Source organism: Pinus tabuliformis, chromosome 6 (genome assembly GCF_031772625.1).
Source record: "Pinus tabuliformis cultivar Carrire ecotype Pingquan chromosome 6, CPIR1, whole genome shotgun sequence".
Taxonomy (NCBI): Eukaryota; Viridiplantae; Streptophyta; class Pinopsida; order Pinales; family Pinaceae; genus Pinus; species Pinus tabuliformis.
This window is the reverse complement of record NC_142292.1, coordinates 1578767034-1578793341: the sequence shown is the minus strand read 5'-3', so window position 1 is coordinate 1578793341 and position 26308 is coordinate 1578767034. Positions and strand designations below refer to the sequence as shown.

The 26308-nt window shown below is 38.4% G+C and overlaps 1 protein-coding gene across 5 annotated transcripts in view; it reads left to right on the top strand.

Annotated features, from left to right (window-relative positions):
* LOC149264838 (uncharacterized) overlaps positions 1–26308 on the top strand; it is a 398689-nt gene that overhangs the window by 30789 nt on the left and 341592 nt on the right. For 4 of the 5 annotated variants that reach the window (XM_089428907.1, XM_089428916.1, XM_089428888.1 and 1 more), the window contains 2 exons: positions 20880–20975; positions 21060–21127. In XM_089428907.1, coding sequence (XP_089285033.1) covers positions 20880–20975; positions 21060–21127 — 164 coding nt within the window. The remainder of the gene's footprint in view (positions 1–20879; positions 20976–21059; positions 21128–26308) is intronic. The other variant, XM_089428922.1, reaches the window with a different exon arrangement.

Sequence of the window (26308 nt, the reverse complement as noted above, 5' to 3'; positions counted from 1 at the left end):
TGCACTCACTGCCCCTCGCTGCAACTCAGATCACTTGTTCGAATTTTCTCAGCAAACCCCGCTCCAGAAAATCGAACTAACTGATCAATCTTGGTGTATCTCCAATTGACCCTCAAGCCTCCTCTTATACTTTTCCTGTTGAGTCTTCAACGATCGAGATTAAGTCTCTAATCAACAACTAAGATTAGATTTGGATTGATCCATGTCATTTAGAACATTCGCACCCAGTTTTATATTAATACCCATTAATATTTTCATTTTCCTAAATTTAGACTTAGGAACTCCATTAAAAATATTGATTATTTTAATATCTCTCTAACCAGGTGGAATTTCCGCAAAGCATTTCTGGGTCTTGGAGATCTCATGTGCTTTAGCCTCTCCACCAACTTTCATGGCTAGAGCACATCCGATACTACCACAAATCAACAACTAAAAGTTTTATTTTTATCATTGGTCATGTTTTTCTCCATGTCAAATAAACATTAAGGGGGATGCTATTGTAATGTTTATTTGGCCATGTTTGACTACATTTTTCTATGTGAATATTAGGGGGAATGTTGGCTTGTAATACTTGGTCAAATATTGAGTGTTATGGTCACACATGTTGTCTTATTATGCGACATTTCCTTCTTTGTTTTCCAAATTCAGGGTTAAAAGGGGATTTTAGTGTTATGGTAATCTTGTCTTGGTGACAATCCTAACCATCTAGTGGTTGTTATGTGGTCACATTGGGTTGCATTAATGCCCTTGTGGGATTGTAGTTGGGCTTCTTGATAATATGGCTAGCATTTATGATGAGATTACCTATGGTTAATCACCCACCCTCAACACCTATATAAATTAGGTGCCTCAACTTGATTAATAGATCAAGCATCAAGTGAGTTATGGAGTCATTTTACAAATTAGTGTATTTTTTTGGGCGATAGATTACATTGAATATTATTAGAGCACATTTGTAATGATGCATATCTATGTGTATATTAAGTTTACTTTTGATCATCTTGTTCTTGAGTTATGGAGTCATTTTACAAATTAGTGTACTACCTTAGGTTATGGATTACATTGGATATTATTAGAGGACATTTGTAACCATGCATATCTTTTTGTATATTAACTTTATTTTTGATCACCATGTGCTTGTGTTTTATCTTAATGTCTTATTCTTAACATTACTATCTGTGTGCTTTTCATCCACTACTCCTTTTTGCCTCCTCTTGTAGGTGATCACTGGCTTTCCTACGACCAACATAGATCCATCTTAACTTCGGATCTACCAAGCGTCCAAAGGGGTCAAATCTCTCAAGATGCAAACCTCTTTTCGAGTGCAAAACTTGAGGCAATGTTTGCACCTCAAGAGATTTGATCACTCTCGATGCTTGCTAGATTTGGAGTTATGATGGATCTATGCACCCACTTGGACGTGGCGTTTTTTGACATGTTTATAATCTTTTATCTAATTTTTTAATGTGATATATATAATAATAAAATAATATAATAATATATATTATATTATATAATATATGTTTTTAATTTAATTTTTTAATGTGATATAGTGTGCGCGCACACACACATATATAATCTTTGCTATACAACATTAAAAAATTAAATAAAAGATTATAAATCATGTCAAAAATGCCATGTGCATATATATACATTAAAAAATTAAATAAAAAATTATAAAACATGTAAAAAAAAATGCCATATGCGTGTGTATATATATATATGCTTATTAACTAAACTTAAACATGAAGTTTTGAAATATCACGGTTATGGATATGAATAATCATTATTTTTTTTGGTCAAGTAAGAGTGGAGCCTTCAATTAACCGATAAAAAGATTACATATGGTACACGTCTTTACAAGTGTAAAGACCAACAAAAGACAGACCCGTTGATGATTAACAGACAACAGGGTCAACAAAACCCAAAACCTTACACACAAAACCTCCGACCATTTTAAAACCCGATAGCCATTCGATAAGAACCCCATTGATCCGACGGTCCTCAAAGAAATCGCATCGGAAACTTGCGCGACCCTTACTCGCTTCACGGAGCCTATAGAGAAAATAAACCATTGGTGTATAAAACTTCGGGTCCGCTCTTGGACTTAACCTCCGACCATTTTAAAACCCGATATCCTTTCGATCAAGAACTCAAATGATCCGACGGTCCTCAATGATATCACATCGGAAACTTGCGCGACACTTACCTGCTTCACGGAGCCGATAAAGATTATAAGCCATTGGTCTATAAAACTTCGGGTCCGCTCTTAGACTTAACCTCCGATCATTTTAAAACCCGATATCCATTCGATCAAGCCCCTTTTGATTCGACAGTCCTCAATGATATCGGATCGGAAACTTGCGTGACACTTACCCGCTTTACGGAGCCGATAAAGATTATAAACCATTGATCTATAAATCTTCAGGTCTGCTCGTAGACTTAACCTCCAACCATTTTCAAACTTGATAGCCATTCGCTAACGAAGGCCATCAAAACCTATGGCCTGCGACCCTTCAACTAGCACGTTGTTTACCAAATACTCATCCCCCGTAGTTAGCTATGACTTAAGCATTGACTGTGGGATCGATGGTTAGGATTTACTGCAACATTTCAACCAGGCTCAAGGACTTCCGCTCTCTCCTACTTCCACTAGTCTTCCTCCTGCTCATTATTCATGGTCTGGAAGTATGCCATATCTTTGGCTGCCTATTGTTGACAATCATCACGCAGTTTACCAGAGGGTATAGAATCCCAATTGTACCGAATATAGCTTTCCTTACATAGCACTCCTTCATTCGCTAGACGATCAACTAACATATTGGCTTTTCTTCGCACATGAACGAAGCTGACGGTTCTCAGGGTTCGCAAGTGGGAATGAATACGCTGAAAGACCTGCGATAGCCTCCAATGTTTTGACACTTTTCCAGGTGCCGTTCCATTACACATTTTCTTGGCCACATTAATGACCAATTCAGAGTCAGCTTCAATGATGGCGTTGTGTAAATTTGACTCCATCAAGATTTCCAGGCACTGCTCTAAGGCCATGAGCTCCACCATGTTATTAGTGGCAGTCCCCAAATGACTGTGAAAGATATCCTTTATGCGCCCCTGCTCATCTCTTATGACACCGCCAAATCCAGCCATCCCTGGGTTGCCCTTAGAGGCCTCGTCTATATTGATTTTCAAAAAACCATGAGGAGGAGGCTGCCATATATCTTTACCAGTAGTTGTTTTGCTCACACCCTTGTCAGTGCCTTAGGGAACCAGAGAATGGAGACCCAACTGCAGCAGTATGCGAGCATCTTGGGGCGAAGGAGGGTCCTCAGGAATTTTCCACATAAGGGCTCCTATTGTATCTTTGAGTTGTCGTAAAATTTGGACAATGATGTTCTGGGTCAAGCCTGTTTTGTTCTTGAAAATCTTGCCATTGCATTCTTTTCAGACATCCTAGATAATAAAGCCTGGAACCAAAGTCCAAGCCTTGTTAATGATTTCATTACTTGAGAAGTCTTTCCTCCAATTCTTCAAAGTGTTGGTGATGCTGAGTCTGTCCCTGTCAGTTTGCCTGAAGACTGAGGTCGCCCAATCCCACAAGGTAGAGGTGAAGGGGTAGAGGTTTAGTAAATGTTCCATCGTCTCCTCCTGTAAGCCACATAGATGGCATTTGGATGGGCCAACAAATCCCCTTTTCAGAAGATTCTCCCATGTGAGAATTTTCTTTTGGTGAACCAACCACATAAACAACTTGATTTTCATCCATTGCGAGTTCTGCCAAAGGTCATTCCAAACCTGATTAGGGTTTGGATAATCAAAACCTAGGGCCATTCGTTTAGCTTCTTTGAGGTTAAAGGTGCCTTCGGTGTTTCAACCCCATCTCAGTTGGTCAGATGAGGATGACACCAAAATCTTCCTCTGCTCCAAGTCAAGAGCAAGAGAATCCGCCTGGGCCTTCAAAGGACTCTCTTCACTATAACTAAGATCCTTCCACATTCTCCATTTACCATTGTCCCTTACCTGATCCCATAAGTCACTTACCATAAGTAAACCTTTGTTGTTAGTGTCATTTTTGAGAGTGGTTAGTTCTTCTCTAAACAAATTTGGTTCCTGCTGCCAGTTATCCTCCCAAAACTGTGCAAGGTTCCCAGCTCGGATCTCCCAGAAACTATGCTGCTGGACAATGGCTCTATTCTCCCAAGCAAGGTTCCAAATGTGGGAGCCCTTGATGAGCCCTGACTGTTATGAAACCAACTCACAAAAAGATAGAAAAGATAGATCAACGCCTTAGAAATAAGCCTCTTCGAGGGGGCAACCTCCTTTACATTACACAAATGAACAATCTTAGATGATTCAAATGACAAAACCTCCTTTCTATATATAGGAGTCTAAGGGGTCACAATATAACCAAGCCGACCTAACAATAATAATATAAAGGCACAAAAATAACAATAGAGGGATTCTATGGGGCACAATAATAACATTATGGGGACAATAGGGGCACAACAATAATAATGAGGGATACAATGACAATAGTAATGAGGGAATCACTAGTATTATAGGGACCTAACAAGCCCCTCTCCTTCAAAAAAGTGTTTTCCTCAACGCTTGAGTAGTTTTGGATGCTTCTGTATAAAATTCTCATCCTCCCATGTGGAATCTTCAGCGGATAAGTTCTTCCACTTGATGAGATACTCCGAAATTGATCGATTTCGTAGTTGTTGAGTTCTTGTTTTTGTGACTGCTTTTGGTTCCAATATAATTTTTCCTTCCTCGTCAAGTTCTGGCAATATTGTTTGAACTTGGAGCTTGTCGCCTATAACCTTCTTTAAACATGAAAGATGGAAAGCTGGGTGCACTCGAGAAGTTGCAGGAAGCTCCAATTTGTATGCCATAGTACCAATCTTTTGCAACACCTTGTACGGACCATAATACTTTGGTGATAATTTATTATCCTTCTTAGCTTGCTTGAGGGACATTTGTTTATATGGCTGTAGCCGTAGGAATACCCAGTCACCTACATCAAAACTTCTTTCGCTGCGATGTTGATCTGCCTGTTGTTTCATTCTATTCTGCGCTAACGCGAGGTTATCCTTTAAGAGTTGGAGAACTTGTTGTTGATGCTCTATGTGATGTTCCACTGTTTGAACCTTAGAATTTTCTCTTAAATATGATGTGTGATGAATGGTGGATGATATCCATAAAGTGCCATAAATGGGGTCATTTTTGCTGCAGTATGGAAGGAAGTGTTATACCACCATTCAACTAGAGGCAACCATTTGACCCGTTGTGTCTGTTTATCAGATACAAATCAACGAAGATATCCTTCCAAACATTTGTTTACTATCTTAGTTTGCCCATCAGATCGAGGATGATAAGATGAGCTATGAGCTAACTGAGTACTGAGACAAGAAAATAATTCTGTCCAAAAATTTCCAGTGAAAATGGGATCTCTGTCGCTTACAATAATCTTTGGGTTTCCATGTAGCTTTTGAATTGTTTCCATAAATGCAATAGAAACTGTACTTGCTTTAAATGGATGTGATAATGCGCAAAAGTGTGCATACTTGGTAAGTCTGTCAACTACCACTATGATGACACTCTTTCCTTTGGACTTGGGTAAACCCGTGATAAAATCCATTGAAACCTCCTCCCAACGTTGGCTTGGAATGGATAAAGGTTGTAATAGACCTGGGGTCTTAATTGTTTCAACTTTATTTTGTTGGCAAACCAAACATTCCGCCACAAACTTTTGAATATCCGTTTTAAGGCCATCCCAAAAAAATTCCTTCTTAACCCTGTGGTAAGTTTTTAAAAATCCTGAGTGCCCTCCTAAGGGAGAAGTGTGTATTTCCATAAGAATATTTTGTTTGAGTTGGGAATTCTTACATAGGTATAAGCGATCTTTGTACCATAATGAATCATTTTTCCAGCTAAATGTATCAGATGTACTAGAATCTTGTTGTAACTTTTGAATGAGTGCCCACACTTCTTCATCATTCTTCCATTCCTCCCTTGCTTCGTTTATCCAATCTGGTTGGATAATAGAAATGGCGCACAACAATGCTTCCACATCCTCATCCTTTCTTGAGAGTGCATCTGCCACAACATTTTGCTTCCCTTTTTTGTAGATGATTTCAAAGTCATAACGCAACATCTTTGTGACCCATTTTTGTTGCTCTTCAGAGGATAATCTTTGTTCTAAAAAGTATTTAAGACTGTCATGATCCGTTTTTACCTTGATGTGTCTTCCCATTAAGTAGGGTCGCCATTTCTTAAGTGCATGTAGTATTGCCAACATTTCCTTCTCATAAATAGCTGTGTAAATACTTTCCCTTGATTGGATGACTTTCGAAAGCAATGGGTTTTTCATCTTGCATTAAAACAACACCAATTCCATTTCCTAAAGCATCACATTCCACAATAAAGGTTTTCGTGAAGTCTGGCGTAGCTAAGACCGGTGCTTGGCACATTGCCTCTTTAAGATGTTCGAAGGCCTTTGTTGCTTCTAGAGTCCATGAAAATGCATCTTTCTTCAATAATGTTGTTAGAGGTGCTGCTATTCTCCCATAATTCTTAACAAACTTGCGATAATACCCTGTCAACCCGAGAAATCCTCGCAGATGCTTTATGGATGTGGGGATTTTCCATTCCTTAATGGCTTTAATTTTGCTAGGGTCTACCTTAACACCTTCATGGGATACAATATGACCCAGATATTCCACCTCTTGTACTCCAAAGAAACATTTGGAGCTTTTTGCATATAATTGTTTTTCCTCCAATAGTTTGAGCACCCTGTCAACATGTTCAACATGATCCTTCCAAGACTTGCTGTAGATTAGTATATCATCAAAAAATACTAACACAAATTTTGCTAAGGGTGGGTTTGAAAATGGAATTCATCAAACCTTAAAATGTAGAAGGTGCATTGGTAAGGCCAAAAGGCATGAGCAAAAATTCATAATGACCCTCATGAGTTCCAAATGCTGTTTTCGGAATGTCTTCAGTCTTCATTCTGATTTGATGATATCCTGAACGAAAATCCAACTTTGTGAAGTAAATTGATCCATGCAATTCATCCAATAATTCATCAATGACTTGAATGGGAAATTTATCTTTAATAGTGAGCTTGTTGAGCTCCCTATAATCCGGACACATGTGCCATGATCCATCCTTCTTGTGCACCAATACTACTGGAGTAGAGAAAGAACTTTGACTAGGTTGAATTATAACAACGTCTAGCATTTCTGCAACCATACGTTCAATTTCACTCTTTTGGGCATAGGGATATCTGTACGGCCTGATGTTTGGAGGAACACTTCCTGGAATCAAATGAATAGCATGATCATGATCACGAATAGGTGGGAGACATTTGGGAGTCTCAAATACCTTGGAATGATTGTCCAAGACTTTTTGGAGATTTGGAGAAATAGATGATTTCGATGTGGGAACCTCTAGCGAACATAATTGTGCAATTACACCTCGTTGTTCCTTCTTTAGAAGCTTTGTCATATTGTTAGAGTTGATTATCTTTCCCGGTTTCCTTGCAATACCCCTTAATTCAACTTCCTTTCCTTCCGCACAAAATTTCATGAAAAGTTCTTGAAAATTAAAAGCTATTGTACCCAAGGATTGTAGCCATTGGACTCCTAGTACAACATCAGCACCACCCATTGGAATGGAAAGCATTGGACTATTCAATACATATTCTCCCATGGATAGCTTGATATTATGGCACTTTCCAGAGCAATTTATGGTTCGTCCACTTACAACCATCACTTGACACTCTGGTGCTGGATATAGGAAACAATTCAATTCCTTTGCTATTTTACAATGAATAAAATTATGGGTACTTCCCGAATCAATCAACACTATTACCTTTTTCTTCTTGATATGTCCTTCTATCTTGATCAATGTTACTTGGGAGCGGGAGCGGAAGCGGGGAGCGGGAGCGGGAGCGACCATTTTCAGAAGCTCCCGGTTTGGGAGCGAATCCCGGAGCGATTTTTTAAAAATATATATATTTTTTATATTTTTTAATTTTTGATACATATATGTCAACAAAAACATGTAGAATGATGAATTAGATATAAAAAACATAAAAAAGCATAGATTGAACCATATAACAACAATCATCTAGAAGTTATAATCTTCATCAACCACGTCCGCAAGTTAGTAACATAGTAACATACAACCTATTGAGTCTCATGATTCATCAATCTTAAAGTTTCAAGCTTTCAAAATTCAATATATAACATTTATCATCATTGATCACCAAAGTTGTACTTGTAAGCTAAGTGTAACCATTACAACAAATAATATCTAACATGAAATGAAATGTTATAAAATGAAATGAAATGAAACAACTTTCAACTTTCATGAAGCATCATATTCATAATTCATTACTAATGAGTTATAATTGCCAACTTCAAACTTAAATTGTCATATATTGTTTAAAAAAATATCATAATAAATATGAAAGAGTCAATAGTTATAAAAGCTACTAGAAACTAGAAAAGAGAAGTAAATCTATTATCTATTTCTTATGCTTGGGCCTCTTGCCACCACGAGAAATGTCTAATTTTTTAGTCTTGTTGCAAAATCAGGATCTTTGTCATTAATATCACCCTCCAAGCATTAATATCCAGAGGTATCTTTGTCATTACCTTTGTATCTGTATAGGGATCTTTGTCATTAATATCACCCTCTAAGCATTAACATAAGATAGAAAAAGCATAGCATGTCAAGTCAAGATTTTGTTTGAGTGATGCATACATTTTTAGAAGGGTCATGATAGAGGAGTTCGACAACCAATGTCACTAACATCAAGGTACATAGAGGGATTGGTACTCTTGATTAAATATGAGTTCCATACCCTAATACATGACAAAATTCAATGGAAACATTGCAATCCCCCAATCCTGAAATCCTGAAAAACTGATAAGTCTGCTGGATTTTGAATGAAATCTAAAATTCTACTTTCTCCATATGAAATCCAATGAGGATGAAACCACTCTCAAACATCCTGAGTCATTTCATGGTAATGTTAAAAATTTAAGTAAAAGGATGAAAATGAAAATTAAAGAAAATGTCACTTTTACTTTAAGAATTTAACATTACCATGAATAGCATATCAATACTAGGGCCTAGACTTGATCATTAAGTTGCCCCACTCAAAAACTATTTGTTTCTTTCAAAAAAAATTGCATTTCGAACATTACTACAAAAAAAAAAATGCAAAAAAGGCAAAACGCTCCTGAAAAGGCAGGGAGCAAAATTTTTTTTAGGGAGCGCGCTCCCGACCCGCTCCCGAGTCGCTCCTGCCCGGAGCGCGGATCGGGAGCGGGAGCGAGGGGGGGGGCGCTCCCCCGCAACACTGATCTTGATTGTTTGAGGAGTGGTAATTCTAGCCAATGCATTACAAGATATGGTCAGATTCATTTCTTCTTTATCTAGGGTTTGTTCCTGGAGTATATCCTCTTCTTTTGACATTTCTTGTTCCTTTTCTTCCTCCTCTTCACATTCTATGTAGAATAATTTCTTCTTAGCACATTTATGACTTTTAGTGTATTTGCTATCACAACTGTAACAAAGCCCTTTTGTTCTTTTTTTTTTCCAATTGTTGTGGTGTCAACCTTGTAGGTCGTGGAAGGCTAGGGGCAACAACACTTCCATCTTTATAGTTGTGAGTGGTAGGCTTCCTGGTTGCCATAATTTTGCTTTCCATTTTTCTTGCTAACCTGAATGCCTTCTCCAATGAATCAGGGTCCCAAAGGCGAGCCTCATGTTGGATATTATCCTTTAAAGTCCCTATGAACACATCAATCCTATGCTCCTCTGGAATATATTTTACCTTTATGTTCAATTTTTGGAAGTCCTTAATGTGCTCCATCATTGAACCCTTTTGTTTGAGATTTATCAATTGGCTAAAAAAGGTGTTGCTTTTTGTATCCTCATAATGTGCTACCATTTCTTCCATAAAAATTGCCCAAGTGACAATTTGTTTATGAAAGCAAAACCATCGATACCATACAAACTGATTTGGTTCCAAATATAAAGTTGCAATACGTACCTTTTGTGTGTTTTGCACATTATGGAGATCGAAAAATTGCTCCATCTGTAGTATCCATGTTCCGGGATCCTTGCCATCAAACTTCCTCATATCGATTTTTGGAACATGGTGGGTCTTCAATCCAACATTAGAGTCTATGAAATCATGATTAACATTTCTTTTGTTCTCATCATGAGTTTCCTTTACTACCCTTTCACCATTAGTGACCATTTCTTGTAGCAACTTATTCAAATTTATCGTCAATTTTTCCATCTTATCGTCCATCTTAGCATCCATTCCATTCGTCTTAGCTTCCATGCCATCCATCTTAACTTGCATGCCATTCATATTAGCTTCCACGCCCTTCATCTTGGCTTCATTTACCTTTAGTGAGAATGAAATTTGTTGTATTTTGTCTTGTAATTTTGATATATCATGTTGCATTTCTTCTTCTTCTTCACGAGTCATGCTAGAGCTTTCAGGTTGTTTACTAGGAATTTCCAATTTTTTTCTTCGGGGCATTAATTAATGCTAATAATTCTTCACTATTCTCTTTGAATTCCTTCAACTAATTTTTCAAACAAATCTTATGCAAAATTAAAAAAAAACTACACACTTTCTTCTTCTTCTTCTTTTTTTTTTTTTTTTTTTTTTTTTTTTTTTTTTATATTGTAAATATTTTTATTGTTCACTTTGTAAGAGCTCGATATTGAATCTGTTGTATCTCTGTAACTGTGGATCTCGAATATTTGAAATCTCGTCCTGCGGTAGCCCTTTGAGTCCTCTTTCTAACCCCACAAGTCTGATCAAGATTGGATTCTCCAAGGAAGAGTTATGCCAAATCTCCCACGGTGACCTGATTATAAACTAGTTCAGTAGAGCGAACTTGTACGATGTGCCACATGTCACTGTTTCGACCTTAGTACCTGAAATTGATACACAGAAAACTACAGGCCGTCCTCTTTCTAAAACTTCTTACGAAATTTCAATCTGATGCTCAAAACAAAAGTTATGACGATTTTCCCCAGGTCACCTGTTTGGAATGTAATTCAGGAGTCTGCAAAAACCCTAACTTCCTCAGATCATATCTCTGCAAATATAGCGAGAAAAGCTTTGAAATTCGGACCCGAAGTTCAGAACGATTTCAACTCAAATGGGTTTTTATTTTAGCTTCTGATACGTCGCAAAAAAAAGTTATAGCGAAAATGCTACGATGACCTGTTTGGAGTAGCGAAACCCTAGAATCCAAAGCTTTGATACCAAATGTTATGAAAGCAGCTCACAAAAAGATAGAAAAGATAGATCAACGCTTTAGGAATAAGCCTCTTCCAGGGGCAACCTTCTTTACATTACACAAATGAACAATTCTTAGATGATTCAAATGCCAAAACCTCCTTTCTATATATAGGTGTCTAAGGGGTCACAATATAACCAAGCTGACCTAACAGTAATAATATAAAGGCACAAAAATAACAATAGAGGGATTCTATGGGGCACAATAATAACATTATGGGGACAATAGGGGCACAACAATAATAATGAGGGATACAACGACAATAGTAATGGGGGAATCACTAGTATTATAGGGACCTAACATGCGGATATGATCCCTCTCATGCCAATTATTTGCATATTTTTGCTTCCAAAGCTTGGCCCAAAGGGTTGCCGATTCCTTGAGCCACCTCCACCAAAGTTTGGCTCTCGAAACTCTGCTGAGGGTTTCAGGGTCATGAAGCCCCAAACCACCATGGGCCTTAGGTTTGCAGAGCTTGTCCCAAGCTACCAAAGGCCACTTATTTTTCTCTTCCCCTTTGCCCCAAAGAAAATCTCGTTGAATACTCCTGATTTGTTGCATAACTCCTTTAGGAGCAGGAAGAGCTGAAAACATGAAAATGGGTATAGCTTGCAGGACAGCCTTTGTAAGCACAAGACGCCCCGCCAAATTCAAAGACTTGCAGGTCCATTTCCTGACTTTGTCCTGAAGTTTATTAGTTACCGACTCCCACACTCCCTTGCTTAGAGGTTTGTTAGTAAGAGGCATTCCAAGGTACTTGGAAGGTAACTGATCCCTTTGAAACCCGAGAATTCTGGTGAGGTTCCTCTGAATAGCAATGTCAGTGTTAAAAAAGAACACCTTTGATTTGTCAAGGCTTACCTCTGTACTAGCGGCCAAAGCAAAGTCGTTCAGGATTTGTTTGAAAGCTCTGGCTTCCTTGACTGTAGGAATGCCTTGCAGCATTGTGTCATCAACAAATTGTTGATGAGTAGAAGCAACACCATCCGGGGTAAGTTTCAGACCTTGGATTCTTCCTTCAGCATTTGCCATTTTGATTGCTCTGCCTAACCCTTCCATCATGAGAACAAAGAGGAAGGGGGAGAGCGGATCCCCTTGTCTGAGACCCCTAGAAGGCATAAAGGTTCTAGAGGGAGAGCCGTTAAGCAGAATGGAGAAGCTAGCCGTGGATACAAGGGCCATAACCCATCTTATCCAGTTGTGGTCGAAGCCATAAGCTCTTAGCACTGCCCTGATGTAAGACCAACTTAGCTTATCATAAGCTTTCGCTAGGTCAAGCTACATGATCATACCAGCTTGCTTATTGCTCTTAAGAGAGTGTACCACCTCGTGAGCTTGTATGATGTTGTTGAGAATCTGTCTTCCTTCCACAAATCCAGTTTGCTCCTCTGAGACGAGAGCAGGAAGAAGAGGCTTGAGTCTGTTAGTGATCACTTTGGAAATAATTTTGTACACCACATTACATAAGGCTATGGGTCTGAATCTGTCCGGTGTCATAGCTTTTTCCTGCTTTGGAATCAAAGCTATGAAAGAGGCATTAAGAGCCTTCAAAACAATTTTGGATCTTCTAGAGTCTTCCACAACATCAAGGATATCTTGTTTGACTGTTTTCCAGCAAGCTTTGAAGAAGTCCACATTGAAACCATCAGGGCCAGGAGCTTTCCCATTTTGCATCTCATTGATAACTTCACTAACCTCCTCTTCAGACACTGGCCTGTTAAGATTGTGGTTGTCTTCCCTGGTTACAAGCTTAGGAATGAACTTTGTGAATTTGTTAATGAACCAGATCTGTCGACGAGAGGCTCCTCTGCTATGCTAAGGAAGTGTTGAACTAGGACAGATTCCATTTCTTTGTGAGAGACGAGCTCTTTCCCTTGAGAATCTTTAAGTTTTGAAATTTTGTTATGAGATCTGTGATCCAAGGTTGATCTATGAAAAAACTTCGTGTTTCTTTCTCCTTCTCTAATCCACTGCACCCTCGATTTCTGTCTCCAGAAAATCTCCTCTTGTATGCACCGATCTTCCCATTCGTTTTGAAGAGAGTCAACCTGAATTTTCCGTTCCTCGATAAAACCTTCTGAGATGATGATCTGATTAATCCCTTGGAGTTTCTGCTCAACTTCTCTTTTGGCTTTAAAAATATTACCAAACTCTTTTTTGTTCCAATCTTTAAGCCTAGATTTGATGTGTTTAAGTCTCTGCTGCAACATGAACATTTTAGTGCCTTGAACGGGCATATCTTCCGTCCACCATTTGTCAATATTGCTAGTGAAGTCAGGGTGAGAGAGCCAGACATTTTCAAACCTAAAAGGTTTGTTCCTCGGTGTACCCATAAAAGTAGCTTCAAGCTGGACAGGCCAGTGGTCCGAGCCTCCGAAGGGAAGGATTAAAGCTGACATATCAAGGCCTGTGAGAAGGAGGTCCTCTGAGATTATGAATCTATCTAGTTTAGAGGCGACTTGAGACCTCTTATTATTCCAAGTAAAAGTGCCATTTACTGTTTCGGTGTCCACTAGCCCCATGTTATTCATGAAGTTCTGGAAGGCAATGGAGTCTCTGCCTAGTTTTCTGGTACCACCTTTTTTCTCTGTAAGAGATCTGATCATATTGAAATCCCCTGCCAGAATCCAGGGCATATTAGGATATCTCTCTCTCAGCTCCTCAAGGGAGGTGAGAAGCTTAAGTTTGTCTTCTAGTTTTTGAGGATCGTAGACGTTAGTGATCATGTAGATCTCCTTATCACCCAAAGGTTGAATCACCAGTGATAGATAGTTCCTAGAAGCTTCAACATCCAGGATTCCAAGTTTTTGAGGATCCCATAGAGTAAGAATCCCACCCACCGAGTTATCCGCTTTAACCTCTCATACTTGATGCTATGTATCTCTCTGATCTTGTCCATCGAACATTTTGTTTCCTGAATAAAAACCATATCTGGTTTTTCTTCTTTTATTCTACCGCTAAGATTTCTTTGTTTCCTTTTACTTCTTAGACCCCTAATTTTCCAGGTTGTAAGCTTCAGTAAGAAATGTTTGTAAAGGAGTAACTGGTAAGATCCCTCATCTTACTTGAGTTAATCATAAGTTTCCCACATTCGGTCAGCAACTCATTTTGTTTTTTTCTTCCTCTTTTCCTACTCGGGTTCTTGGAAGAATGCATCGGTGTATCCTCCATTGTTTTCACTCCCCTATTCTCTTGGCTATCATGGTTTCTTTTGACTCCAGAACACTTCGTTTGTGATCTCCAGAGGAAGAGCCGTTGAACCCTGTCAAACTCCTCTTTTGGCAGAGAGTCTACCCCTTTGGTGATTCCCTGCTCCAGAAACTTTTCTAGATCTAAATTCTCCCTCTCTAGAATCTCCTGCAGTTCATGGTCTTCCATTCCAGCCTCACTTGGGGTCATCTCGTGGTCCCTACTGAGCTCCATAATGCTCGGCATATCATCCTTTTGTTTGCTGTTTTCTGGTATATCCTCCATATTAGCATCCCTTTCCTTCTCAGTGGGAATATTCTTCGATTCTTGGTTTGTCCTGTTGTTTTCGACTTCTTCTTCTAAGATCTTGAAACTATTGTGGCTCGGTTGTCCGTCTTCATTAATTTTCTTTTGGTACCGCTTGCCTCCTTTCCCTTTACCCCCAACCTTAGTAAAACCTTCGGGATCCTTGCCTGTAGTGGCTTTCGTATTTCTCTCCAGCTTGTTCAATGGGCAGTCCCTGTATAGGTGCCCGTGTTCATGGCACTTACGACACCTAAATGGGACATGTTCATAGTCCACTGCCTGCACCCATTCCTCGTCATACACTTCTAAAATGATTGCATCCGGAAGTGCCCCAGATAAGTCCATTTCCACACATATTCGGGCGAAGGAAGTGTATTTGCCTCTTAGAGTAGCATCTAAGATCTTTATAAAATGCCCTAGCTTGTTGCTGATAGCCTTTAGAGACTCCGACAGCCAATAATCTAAAGGAAGGGAGTAGAGTCTTATCCATACTGGTACCGATGTGAAAGTTTCTCGTTTTGGGACAAAGTTCATTACCCATGGTCGCATATAAAGGCCTGTAGAAGCGTAAAAATAGGGTCCTCCCTTGAACACTCTGTCTTTATCCTCTAAGCTTGTGAACACCACTGTGAAGAAGCCCTTGGAACCAAGGTGAAGGTTAATTTCCCCCTTTGGTTTCCAATGGTTCCTTATCCATGCTTGCAAAGCCTTCTCTGTCGGCCAAATCCCCATAAATTTACAGATAATAGCATATTCCGCCATGTGGTCTCTATGCACCTGTAGCGCTGGGTCACTTAAAACGACTCGAGGAATAGTGGTTGACTTGGGTTTACAGACCCCTGTTGTACTCATAGGAGCAACTTTCTGACTGCTAACCTCTGTCCTCTTCTCCTTACTAGCTTCCTCATGATTCTCTTCCTGTCCTTGAGGTCTGATAGTTTCCGATTTTTCTGTATTCATAGCCTCTATTACCACCTCCGTTGGTTTCTTGAAGCGATGCGATCCAACTCCCTTGCTTTTGTTCGCAACCACTTGACTGTAGGAGGGAGCTGAACTCCCTCCTCTGTGCCCTGCCATGGTGACCAGTGACAAAACCCTAACGCAAAACCCTAGTTCAGATTGTAAAGCAGCCTCCGATCCACCAAGCTTCTCCGCCAGTGGTTTTCTTGTTCCTATGTGTATCGAATAATCATTATTTTAATTTATAGGGTAAGATGGATTTATAATTACTGTCTATATTTTATATATATTTCACATCTTTATATATAGAGGTATTCTTTTTTCTAACTCTAGTAAAACTTTCATGATACATATAGCTACACATATATGCGCATGACATTTTTATTTTTATTTTTCAATGTGATATGCATAACATAGATTATATATAAAGCTGAGAAAAAGAGTGTTTGTTGTAAGTATTAAGACTTTATATGGTTATTAACTAAATTTGAACATGAAGTTTTTTTCTTTTTTTTTTTAATTGTTTAGAGGAAATATCTGGGAAGATCCACCCAAGGGGATCACATACCACCGACTTATTAGCAGAGCCTAACCCCGAGGGCATTGAGGAGAAGTGACCCTGTGTCCTCCCATTAGCGAGGTGCTCTAATGATGGGAACTCGACCAACTAAGCTATAACCTTCGAGGCTAATTTAAGCATGAAGTTTTGAAATATCAGTTTCTTCTTTTAATTATTTTTCTTTAATTTAATATTTTATTTGGTTCATCGACCCTAGAGATCGGTGGCCGCTACATCCACAAAATATTTGTACTAGGCAGATCCACCTGAAGGGATCACTTCTTGCCGGCTCAACCATTGAGCATGACCTAGAGGGTGTCTAGGGAATTGAACCCGTGACCTGTCAATAGCAAAGGTGCTTTAACGAAGGGGACTCGATAACCCTTGGGGCTTTCGAAATATTATAGATATGGATATGAATCATCATTATTTCAATTTCTTTTAATATGATAGACATATTACAAATTTTATTTCGAACAAATTGTTTGCAATTTTATTAATAAAAACAAAATTGCAATATAACAAATTGAATTGAGCCAACTTATTATATTTATTATTACTTTTGATCACTTTTCACTTTTTATTACTTTTATAATTGAGTGGACTTTATTATTTTTTGATCTAATGCTTCCCTATCTAACACTTTACTACAATATCTCCCCAATACTGGGCTGTGGAGCGCCTCTTGGCACAATAACTTCTGAAGATCCAAAAGAAAGATTGCTACCACCGCTGTTCTTGCTGCCTGTCCCCTCTGCTGTTGTGTGTGATTTTAATTTTGTAGCTTCAAAAGATCTTCTGCATAGGTTTTCATCTTGCATGTAGGAGCAACTAATATGATCTTCTTTTTAGGTTGTTGTTCAAGAGGAGCAACTAATATGATCTTCTTTCTAAGTTTTAACCTAGGAAAAAGTACATTGATTAATTATTAAATCAATGCTGACTTTGGGCTAATGTTTCCTAAGGATAAATAAGTGATTATTCAAGTGACTTTGATCTAATCTCCACCAGTAATACCCTCAATCACTTTGGAGATTAGGGATTCGGCTTATGGAGAAATTATAAAGAGAACCTATGGAAGAGGATGAAGACACATTACAATGCGTTGTTGAGAGGGTGATTTTCTCAAGGGAGTGAGAGACTCGAGGATTGAAGTGAAGGGAAAAGGATTGCAGTTGGGGAATCTCAGGAGAAGCTTTCAGGGAAGTCGAGTTTAGGAGAGAGAGGCAAAATTCCTAAAAAGGAGGCTGAAATTTTCAGGAGGGCCGAGTTCCACGAGGGTCGAATTCCTTGAGGTATAATTTCCAGATGGGCCGATTTGTAGGTCCTGGCAGTTTTAATTTGTCTGTGTATTGTCTATAGGTGTAGGCCCTATTTTTCTAGAGTAATTTAAAGTGAAGGAAGATTGTGTTGGGCAGAATTTTCTGCTATAGCGTGATTGATTTCCCTATTTTATTTTCTCTGCATTTGTATTTCTGAAAGTTAAAATACGAATGATTTTATTTGCCAACAATTTTCAGATTTTATTGAGTAAATAAATTTGTGGGTATATAAGAAGAATTGTTGAGGTATAAATAAATCAGATCTTGTATTAGAGATTTGACACGTGAAAGTTCATCAAAAAGAACATCCCCACTTCAAAGCACCTTCTTATCAACAAGACCAAACAACTTGTATGCTTTTGATACGTTGCTGTAGCTAATAAAGATTCATTTCTTACCTTTGTCCTCCATCTTGCTTCTTTTTTTCTTAGGAACATGCACAATGGCCTTGCATCCAAAGGTTCTAAAAGACCAAATATCAAGCTTATTACTTGACGATACCTTTTTAGGAGTCTTCCATTTGACTGTGATGGTCAATGATCTGTTCAACACATGTACTCCTGTGTTCAATGCTTCCACCCAATAACTGTTGGGTGATTCTCTTTCCTTCAACATGCCCTCAGCCACTTCGACAATAGTGTGGTACTTCCTATCTGCCTTCTTTTCCGAAGATTAGGCTCCAATTTGTTGCATCTTGAGGTTGTGCATCTTACAAAATCATTGAAAACTAAGTTACTTTATATATGAAATCCTGACCCAAGGTGCATGTTTTTGTCCCAGAGCTGGGTTGGAAAAATCAACAAATCTTCCAAAAACTCCTTAAAAAAGAAAAGAAATAAAAAAATATGATGTAAAAAATAAAAAAAACAATTTTGGGGTCCTAAAACCCTAATATTTATGTATAAATTGACCCCTCCCTTATTCTAAAACTCACCAAACTAATTTTACCATATCTGTTTTCTTTTCTGAGTTTGTGAGAACTTCTTAGAGCAATTTGGCAAAGACATGTGCATGCGTTTGCTGTGGGGATCATCTGTAAAGTGTTTAGGGAGCTGCAAGACTTTTGTTGGAGGACAAAATCAATTGCAAAAAACTTCATTTACTGGTGTGCTTGCTTATTTTCTGTTGTAGCAGTAGATAATAAAATTTAGAAATTTTCTATTGGTTTGTTTTGTTGATTTTTATGGCTATTTTATTATGTTTAGTCTTTTCTTTGTTTTTTTGTTTCTCGTGTGTGAACTGCTTGTGCTTGTATTAGTGAATAAGTTGAGGGTCTTCATTTTTTAGCTTTTTCTGTTACCAGCATTTGAATTTTTACACCATGGAATCATTGGAAGGGAATGGATGAGCAAGCCCAACACCAGATTTCCTGGTCAAGAATGACTCAAATTTCCCTCTAGGACAGCATGTGGAAATTGTGGAAAAGACTATTGAGGTTGGGGCACGTAAATGGATTTGTGCTGAATTCAAGAAGGAACTGAAAAAATTTGGAAAACTCAGGTGAAATTGGAAACATTCACAACACTGATTGTTTGTATCAAAATTTCAATATTTTATATATTCTTTAGCTTGCCGAGCTTTGTCCAATGGTGAGTTCACTTTTTTCTTTGGCTTGCTGAGTCATGAGAACTAGATTGAGAAGAATGAAGCCTAGGTGCCAGGAACAGAGTTGCACTTCCCCAGAACCATGGCCCTCCCTCTAGAACAATTTTTTTTATAAATATCAGAGTCAGTCTTGATAACAACACCCCCGTGTTGATGATATATGAGGTGAGAGAATTACCCACCACACTGACTTGAACCACCACTTAAGATATGTTCTGTTCAGCCAAAAGCGATTCAACCTGCAAGTAAACCTCTTCGAAGAGATCTTTTAAAACTCTTCCATGACATCTTTGAAGACACCACGATAGTTGGTGGGAAGCAGACTATTGTCCATGCTCGATTTATCTCTCATCCAAAAATGCTTGGTGGAGATCCAACATGACTCGATTGGATGAGAGCGTTGCGAGTGCTGCTGCAAATCCTTGTAAGCCAGAGAAACCATCAATGCCTTAGAATCTCTGCCTGCTGTGAATAGAGAAACTACTGGAGAAGACAATGCCATACTTTTACTTTTGCCCCTTGCAAGAGCACGATTGCAATTCTATTGGAGTTGACAAGCACAACTCCATGCACTCATTTTAACACACACAGATGTTCTCAAAATGGTCCGACTAATTCGTAGAAGTAATGATGCCCTTCGATTCAGTCTACTAGGTATTCTGTTAACTATTGAAAGTGTTTTGTAAGAAATCACCATATTAGCTGTGTATGCACATCTGAGGGGGTTAACTTGAAATAACATCACCCCCATTTACAGTAACCTAGATGGGAATAGGACATCCCTAGGGACTGCTGGAACATACCCTGCCATACTTAGTAGTTTCAGGGATGCTCCCATGGGGAACAGCCAGCTGTAAACCCAGACAAACATTAACAGAACACCCAGGAAAAAAGAAAAGCAAAAAAGGGCGCTGCAAGCCCAAGACTTGGGAATGGTCAAATATGGATGTTGATAAGATTAATGTTCTTCATGAAATGGTTGGAAATATAAATGTTTGGAGCATAGTATTTATTTTAGGTCTCTCAGTCTGTTACATTAGTAGGTTACTGTATTTGAAGTTTTACTGAAACATGTTCCTGCTTTGGCATGAGATCAAGGTTACAGTTAATTACTGATCATTCTTACTTGAATTCATGCCAAAGATTGATTTTTATTCATGGGGAATTTTATAGGTAGGTAGGACGTATTGGTATCAATATTTACATGTTGAATAGGAATACTTGTAAATTTTTTACTGAATTAGGCACGGTCTTATTTAGCAACTTACTGTTCTATTTGCTAATATTTTATTTCAATGTCTCTTTTTTTCTTTCAACTAACATTTTCTATAATTCACATATGATAGATTATTATTATTTTTTTGATTGATAGTACTAGCCATACCCCGTAACAGCTACTGTACTCTGTGCCTGGACCTGGAATACCTCTGTATACTTATATCCATGCAACCTGAATCGTTCTTTCAAAAAATCAATTCCTGCCAAAAATACTATTTTCATATTTTGTTGAAAAATAACTATGTGGATTCAGTTATTAATAAATTTCATAAAGAGGTGCAAGTAATGACAATCTATTTTATGGGAGAAATGTTGCAGAAAATTACTGTTCTAACAGGAGCAGGCGTATCAGCGGAATCTGGCATTCCTACCTTTCGAGGCGCTGGTGGATTGTGGCGAACATGGAGTGCTATGGTATCTGTTCAATCTTCTGTTTACTTTGTTGAAATGCTGACCAAGAATTCTATTAATTGCTCTTTGCCTATTATTTTCATAAAGGAATTGGCGACACCGAAGGCTTTTTCTGCTAAGCCTTCTCGTGTTTGGGAGTTCTATCATTACAGAAGGTGACATACAACCAACTTTATGTTTCCTTGCTTCTCCTTCAGACTCAACAAACTCTCTATTTTTATATTGTAAATTGCTATGAGCTATATCTTTTTTAGCTTTTGCATCAATGTAGACCCTCTTATGTAAGAGGGATTCTTTTAACAAGATAAATAGAAAATTTAAAATGCGAACATGTATTCAATCAGTTATTTTTGTTTATATTTCTATAATAGCCTCTTCTAGTTTATAGAAATCGTCTGTTTATGAAGATTTTTAATTTTTGACAACCTGAGCAAAAGATGCCCTAGGAACAGGTTATGGGCTGAGCTGAACTAACAATACAGGTTACAGTAGAGATGACTCTTGTAACAGCCAGACATAGCATTTGTAATACTGTAACAACTATGAATTACGAATAGATAGCAGAAGCAATCTGAACTGACAGGGTATTATCACAAGTTTGTTAAGAATTATGGGAGAATAGCAGCACCTTAACAACATTATTGAAGAAATATGCATTTTCATGGACTCCAGAAGCAACAAAGGCCTTCGAACATCTTAAAGAGGCAATGTGCCAAGCATCGGTCTTAGCTAAGTCAGACTTCACAAAAACCTTTATTGTGGAATTTGATGCTTCAGAAAATGGAATAGGTGCTGTTTTAATGCAAGATGAAAGACCCATTGCTTTCGAAAGTCGTCCAATCAAAGGAAAGTATTTACACAAAGCTATTTATGAGAAGGAAATGTTGGCAATACTACACGCACATAGAAATGGCGACCCTACCTAATGGGAAGACACTTCAAGGTAAAAACGGATCATGATAGTCTTAAATACGTTTTAGAACAAAGAATATCCCCTGAAGAGCAACAAAAATGGGTCACAAAGATGTTGGGTTATGACTCTGAAATCATCTACAGAAAAGGGAAGCAAAATGTTGTGGCAGATGCATTCTCAAGAAATGATGAAGATGTGGAAACATTGTTGTGCGCCATTTCTATTATCCAACCAAATTTGATAAACAAAGCAAGGGATGAATGGAAGAATGGCAAAGCAGGGTGAGAACTCATTCAAAAGTTGCCGAAGATCCCAGTTCCAACAATATTGCCAGAACTTGACAAGGAAGGAAAAATCATATTGGAACATGAAGCATTCATAGAACCGAGAAGTCGACAGCTACGAAATCGATCAATTTCAAAGTATCTCATCAAGTGGAAGAACTTACTTGCTGAAGATTCCACATGGGAGGACAAGAATTTTATATAGAAGCATCAAGAACTACTCAAGCGTTGAGGACAACACTTTTTGAAGGAGAGGGGCATGTTAGGTCCCTATACTACTAGTGTAAGCCCTTATTGTTATTAGTACAATCCCCTTATTATATTGTTGTGCCCATATAGTCCCCATATTGTTTTTATTGTGCCCCATAGAAGCCCACTATTGTTATTATTGTGCCCTTACATTATTATTGTTATGTCGGCTTTGATTATATTATGACCCCTTAGACCCCTATATATAGAAAGGAGGTCTTGTCATTTGTATCATCTAAGAATTGTTCATTTGTGTAATGTAAAGGAGGTTGCCCCCTCGAAGAGGCTTGTTTTTAAGGCGTTGATCTTTCTTTTCTATCTTTTTGTGAGCTGCTTTCATACCAGCGTCAACCTTGCTGGCCTCTGCGTCAGCCTATTGAGGCTTTGCGCAGCCTCTCTGGCTCTCTGCGTCACTCCTGCAGCCTCTGCGTGGATGACGCAAGCCTTTATGGCTCTGCACAGTCTCTGCTGCCTCTGCGTCTGCCTCTCTCTTCTTTTGCGTTGGTCTCTCGGCACTGCCCCTGCCTCTCTACCTCGTACTCACTGCTCCTCACTACCACTGATCACTAATTCTATTTCTCTTAGCAAACCCCGCTCTAGAGAATAGAATGATTGATCACTCTGGTGTGTTCTCCAAGTGACCCTCAAGCCTCCTCTTATACTTTTCTTATTGACAAATCAACGGTCGAGATTAAGTCCCTAATCGACGACTAAGAGTAGATCTGGCTTGATCCATGTCTTTTGGACCATTCTAACACAGTTTTATATTAATTCACATTAATATTTTAATTTCCCTAAGTTTAGACTTAGGGACTCCATTAAAAATATTAATTATTTTAATATCTCCCAAATTGTTTAGAATCTGCCCAAACCCTTCTGGGTATCGGAGATCTCATGTGCCTTAGCCACTCCACCAAATTTCGTGGCTAGAGCACATCCGATGCTACCCAAATCAACATGTTGAGCTCCTCCTTTCGATGTCATGAATTTTATCTTCATTATTATGGAGCCTTCATCTTGTAGGGCATTGACCATCCATCACTTTCCTCAAGTCAGTCATGTCATCCTTCCCCTTATCGGAAAGTGATTTTCTAGTCCACATCTGGCTTTCCTTCATACAACTACCTCTTCCACATCATGTTTCCTTTAGGATCTTCCATCCCACCACATGAGTGCTAGTTGTAGGTGACATCCACAACTCTTTTTCCAGTAGCCCTGCATTAACCCATCTAGATGTTATTCAAAAACCAAAAAATGAACATCAAATCAAAATTACCTTTTGTGATGGCCTTTCATCATGACATTTGCTGCTAGAGACATCAACATCCTGCATATTCATAAACACATCTCCAAGACTTTCAATGTCAAGGGTCTTCTTCCTTTTTAGACTTTATCAAGGTCTTCATACCTTTCCCATGGAGATGTCACATCAGATTCATTGGATGTTGATTCCTTGTGACCTTAGTTGCAACTTTCACGATCTCTTCTTTCTTTCTTCACATATTGCTCCTTAGGAACATCCATTTGTAGTTCCTTCGTCTTTGTCAACCACCTCATATTCCATATGAGGACATATTATGTTGATTTCATCTTGTCAATATGTGAACCATGCCTTCATGCATCTTTCCAACAAAAGAGATCCCTTTTCTTCGATCATGCTCATGACGTAGAACATTCATCCATGCTATCTGCAACTCTATGTTGAAATGATCTAATTCATTAAACATATGCATACATACCTCTTTTCTTCTTTTGATCATCTAGACAAACTTCAATAGCTTCTTTCCCTTGATCAAAAGTACTTCAATCATCTTGACATGCTGCATTCCTTTGTCATCATATCATCATTCTTCCAAATAGTGAATCCCATCCAAGGTGGTATTCTTAGCGAGACACTTGCTTCTTCCAAGAGATGAACCTTCTAATGAAGATTCCAATGGAGGATCTTGATTATCCTCATCCTGCAAATGCTTCTTTCCAATGATGTATGATGAGCTCTACACTAGATGACTTCCATAAGTACTACTTATGCTTCTAATGAGGTTACCAAGAGCTACTTTCTTCTAATGATGACTGCCATAGTCTTCTATTTCAACTATCTTTCAAGCTTCTTTTGATGCCATAAGCTCTTGCTTCCATCATATGTTATGATGCCATCTACTAAAAATGATGCATCCTATCATGCTTCTCATGCTTCCTACCATGATAGCTATATTTTACAAGAACTGAAAAGAACTGGGTGGAGAATACATATCTCAATCATAGTAAAGATCTTTTACTTCTTCCTTCTTGGATTTCTTCTTTTTAGCTCTTCCACTTCTTCAGTGACATGGGCTTCTTCTCTTCCTCTTTTGTTGTTGTCCTTCTTGAGTTTGGGACAATCTCTCTTGTAGTGCCCATATTCTTGACATCCATCACATTGAACCTTTTCCATATTCTTCTTCCTTTTCTGAGGACAAAATTTCCCAAACTTTCCTTTTCTCTTTTGCCATGGTAGCATATACTTGAGTTTGCTCGTTTGATCCTACATCACTTTTTGGCTTCAACCTGGTTTCTTCAATTTTGCATAGTGGCCACAGTTCATTCAATGGAGTAGCTTTCTTCTTCCCATAGATGCTTGATGTAAAGTTACCCCATTCCTCCGGTAGTCCATTGAGCACTATAGTAGTCATTTCCTTGTCAGACATTATCTCTCCCAACTCTTGTAGTTGGTCCTTTATTTTAGATACCCTCATAAAGTATGAGGTTAGTCCTTCTTCATTTGATATCTTCACCTCGTAGAGTTCTTGTGCTTACGAAGAACAATTCTACCAGTTTGTCATAGATGTCTTTTGACTTTTCCAATTTTGCTACATAAGGATTCTTTGAGCCCTTATTTCCCTTTTCATGTATTCAGCTAGAGTTTGAGCTTCTTCCTTTGGAGGTTTAATGACAAAACCCTTAACCTGCTCAACGACTTCATTTTCTATGAGGATCAAATCTATCCTCTTCTTCCATGCAAGAAAGTTTGACTATTTAACCAATTTGTTTCTCTCCTTGCAAAACAAAGTCATTTTGATATATTCAAATATAGATATAAAGATACTTACTTGTCAAGTGAAGATGCTCCTTGATGTTAATATCTTCAACTTGATGCCTTCTTGATTTTGATGATGATAGGAGATGTCTTCCTTCAAAAGTGATCTTTCAACGAGAGGGAGATCACCTTGATTCCTTAATCATGATGATTATGCTTCTTCTCGTTTCTCTAGAATGTAGAGACTTTTAGATGCTTCAATGTGTAGTTCTATGGATGAGCTAGGGTTTTGAGGTCTTCTTAGTTCCTTCTAGTCACGCTTGTCAAACTTACAACTTCAGATTTCGGCCCTTCTTCAGATTTTCGTCTTCTTGTTGCAGGATTGCAATTTCAGCTTCTTCTGGAGAAACCCTAGTTCATACGCGTGACGAAAAGATGGATGGATTTGTCTCCTTTCTCCTTCGCTTGAGATGGAATATTCTTCTTATTAATTCGGCTTGCAAGGGAGACTTCTTTTGCCCCAAAACTTTGGCTCTCTTGGAGTAGCTTATACTTTAGAATTTTCTGCTGCAAGATGATGCCCCAATCTTTGCACGTGTGGAGGAATATAGTTCAAAAATAGATCTAAGATGCTTCGCTTCTCCTTCTTTCTTCGTTAGGTATTAGGCTTCTTTTTCTTTCTTGATCGAACTTCTTGATGCTTCTCAGATGCTTCTCTAGTGCTTTGACCCTTAAGTGTCCTTCTTTAAGCTGCTTTTCCTTATCTTGTCACCTTAGCTTTGAAACCATGTTGAGAAATCTAGGGGCAGTTAGATTAGGTGATTTCTCTTACTTGGATAACTGCTTGTGATGTATTTTTACTTAACTTGATCAA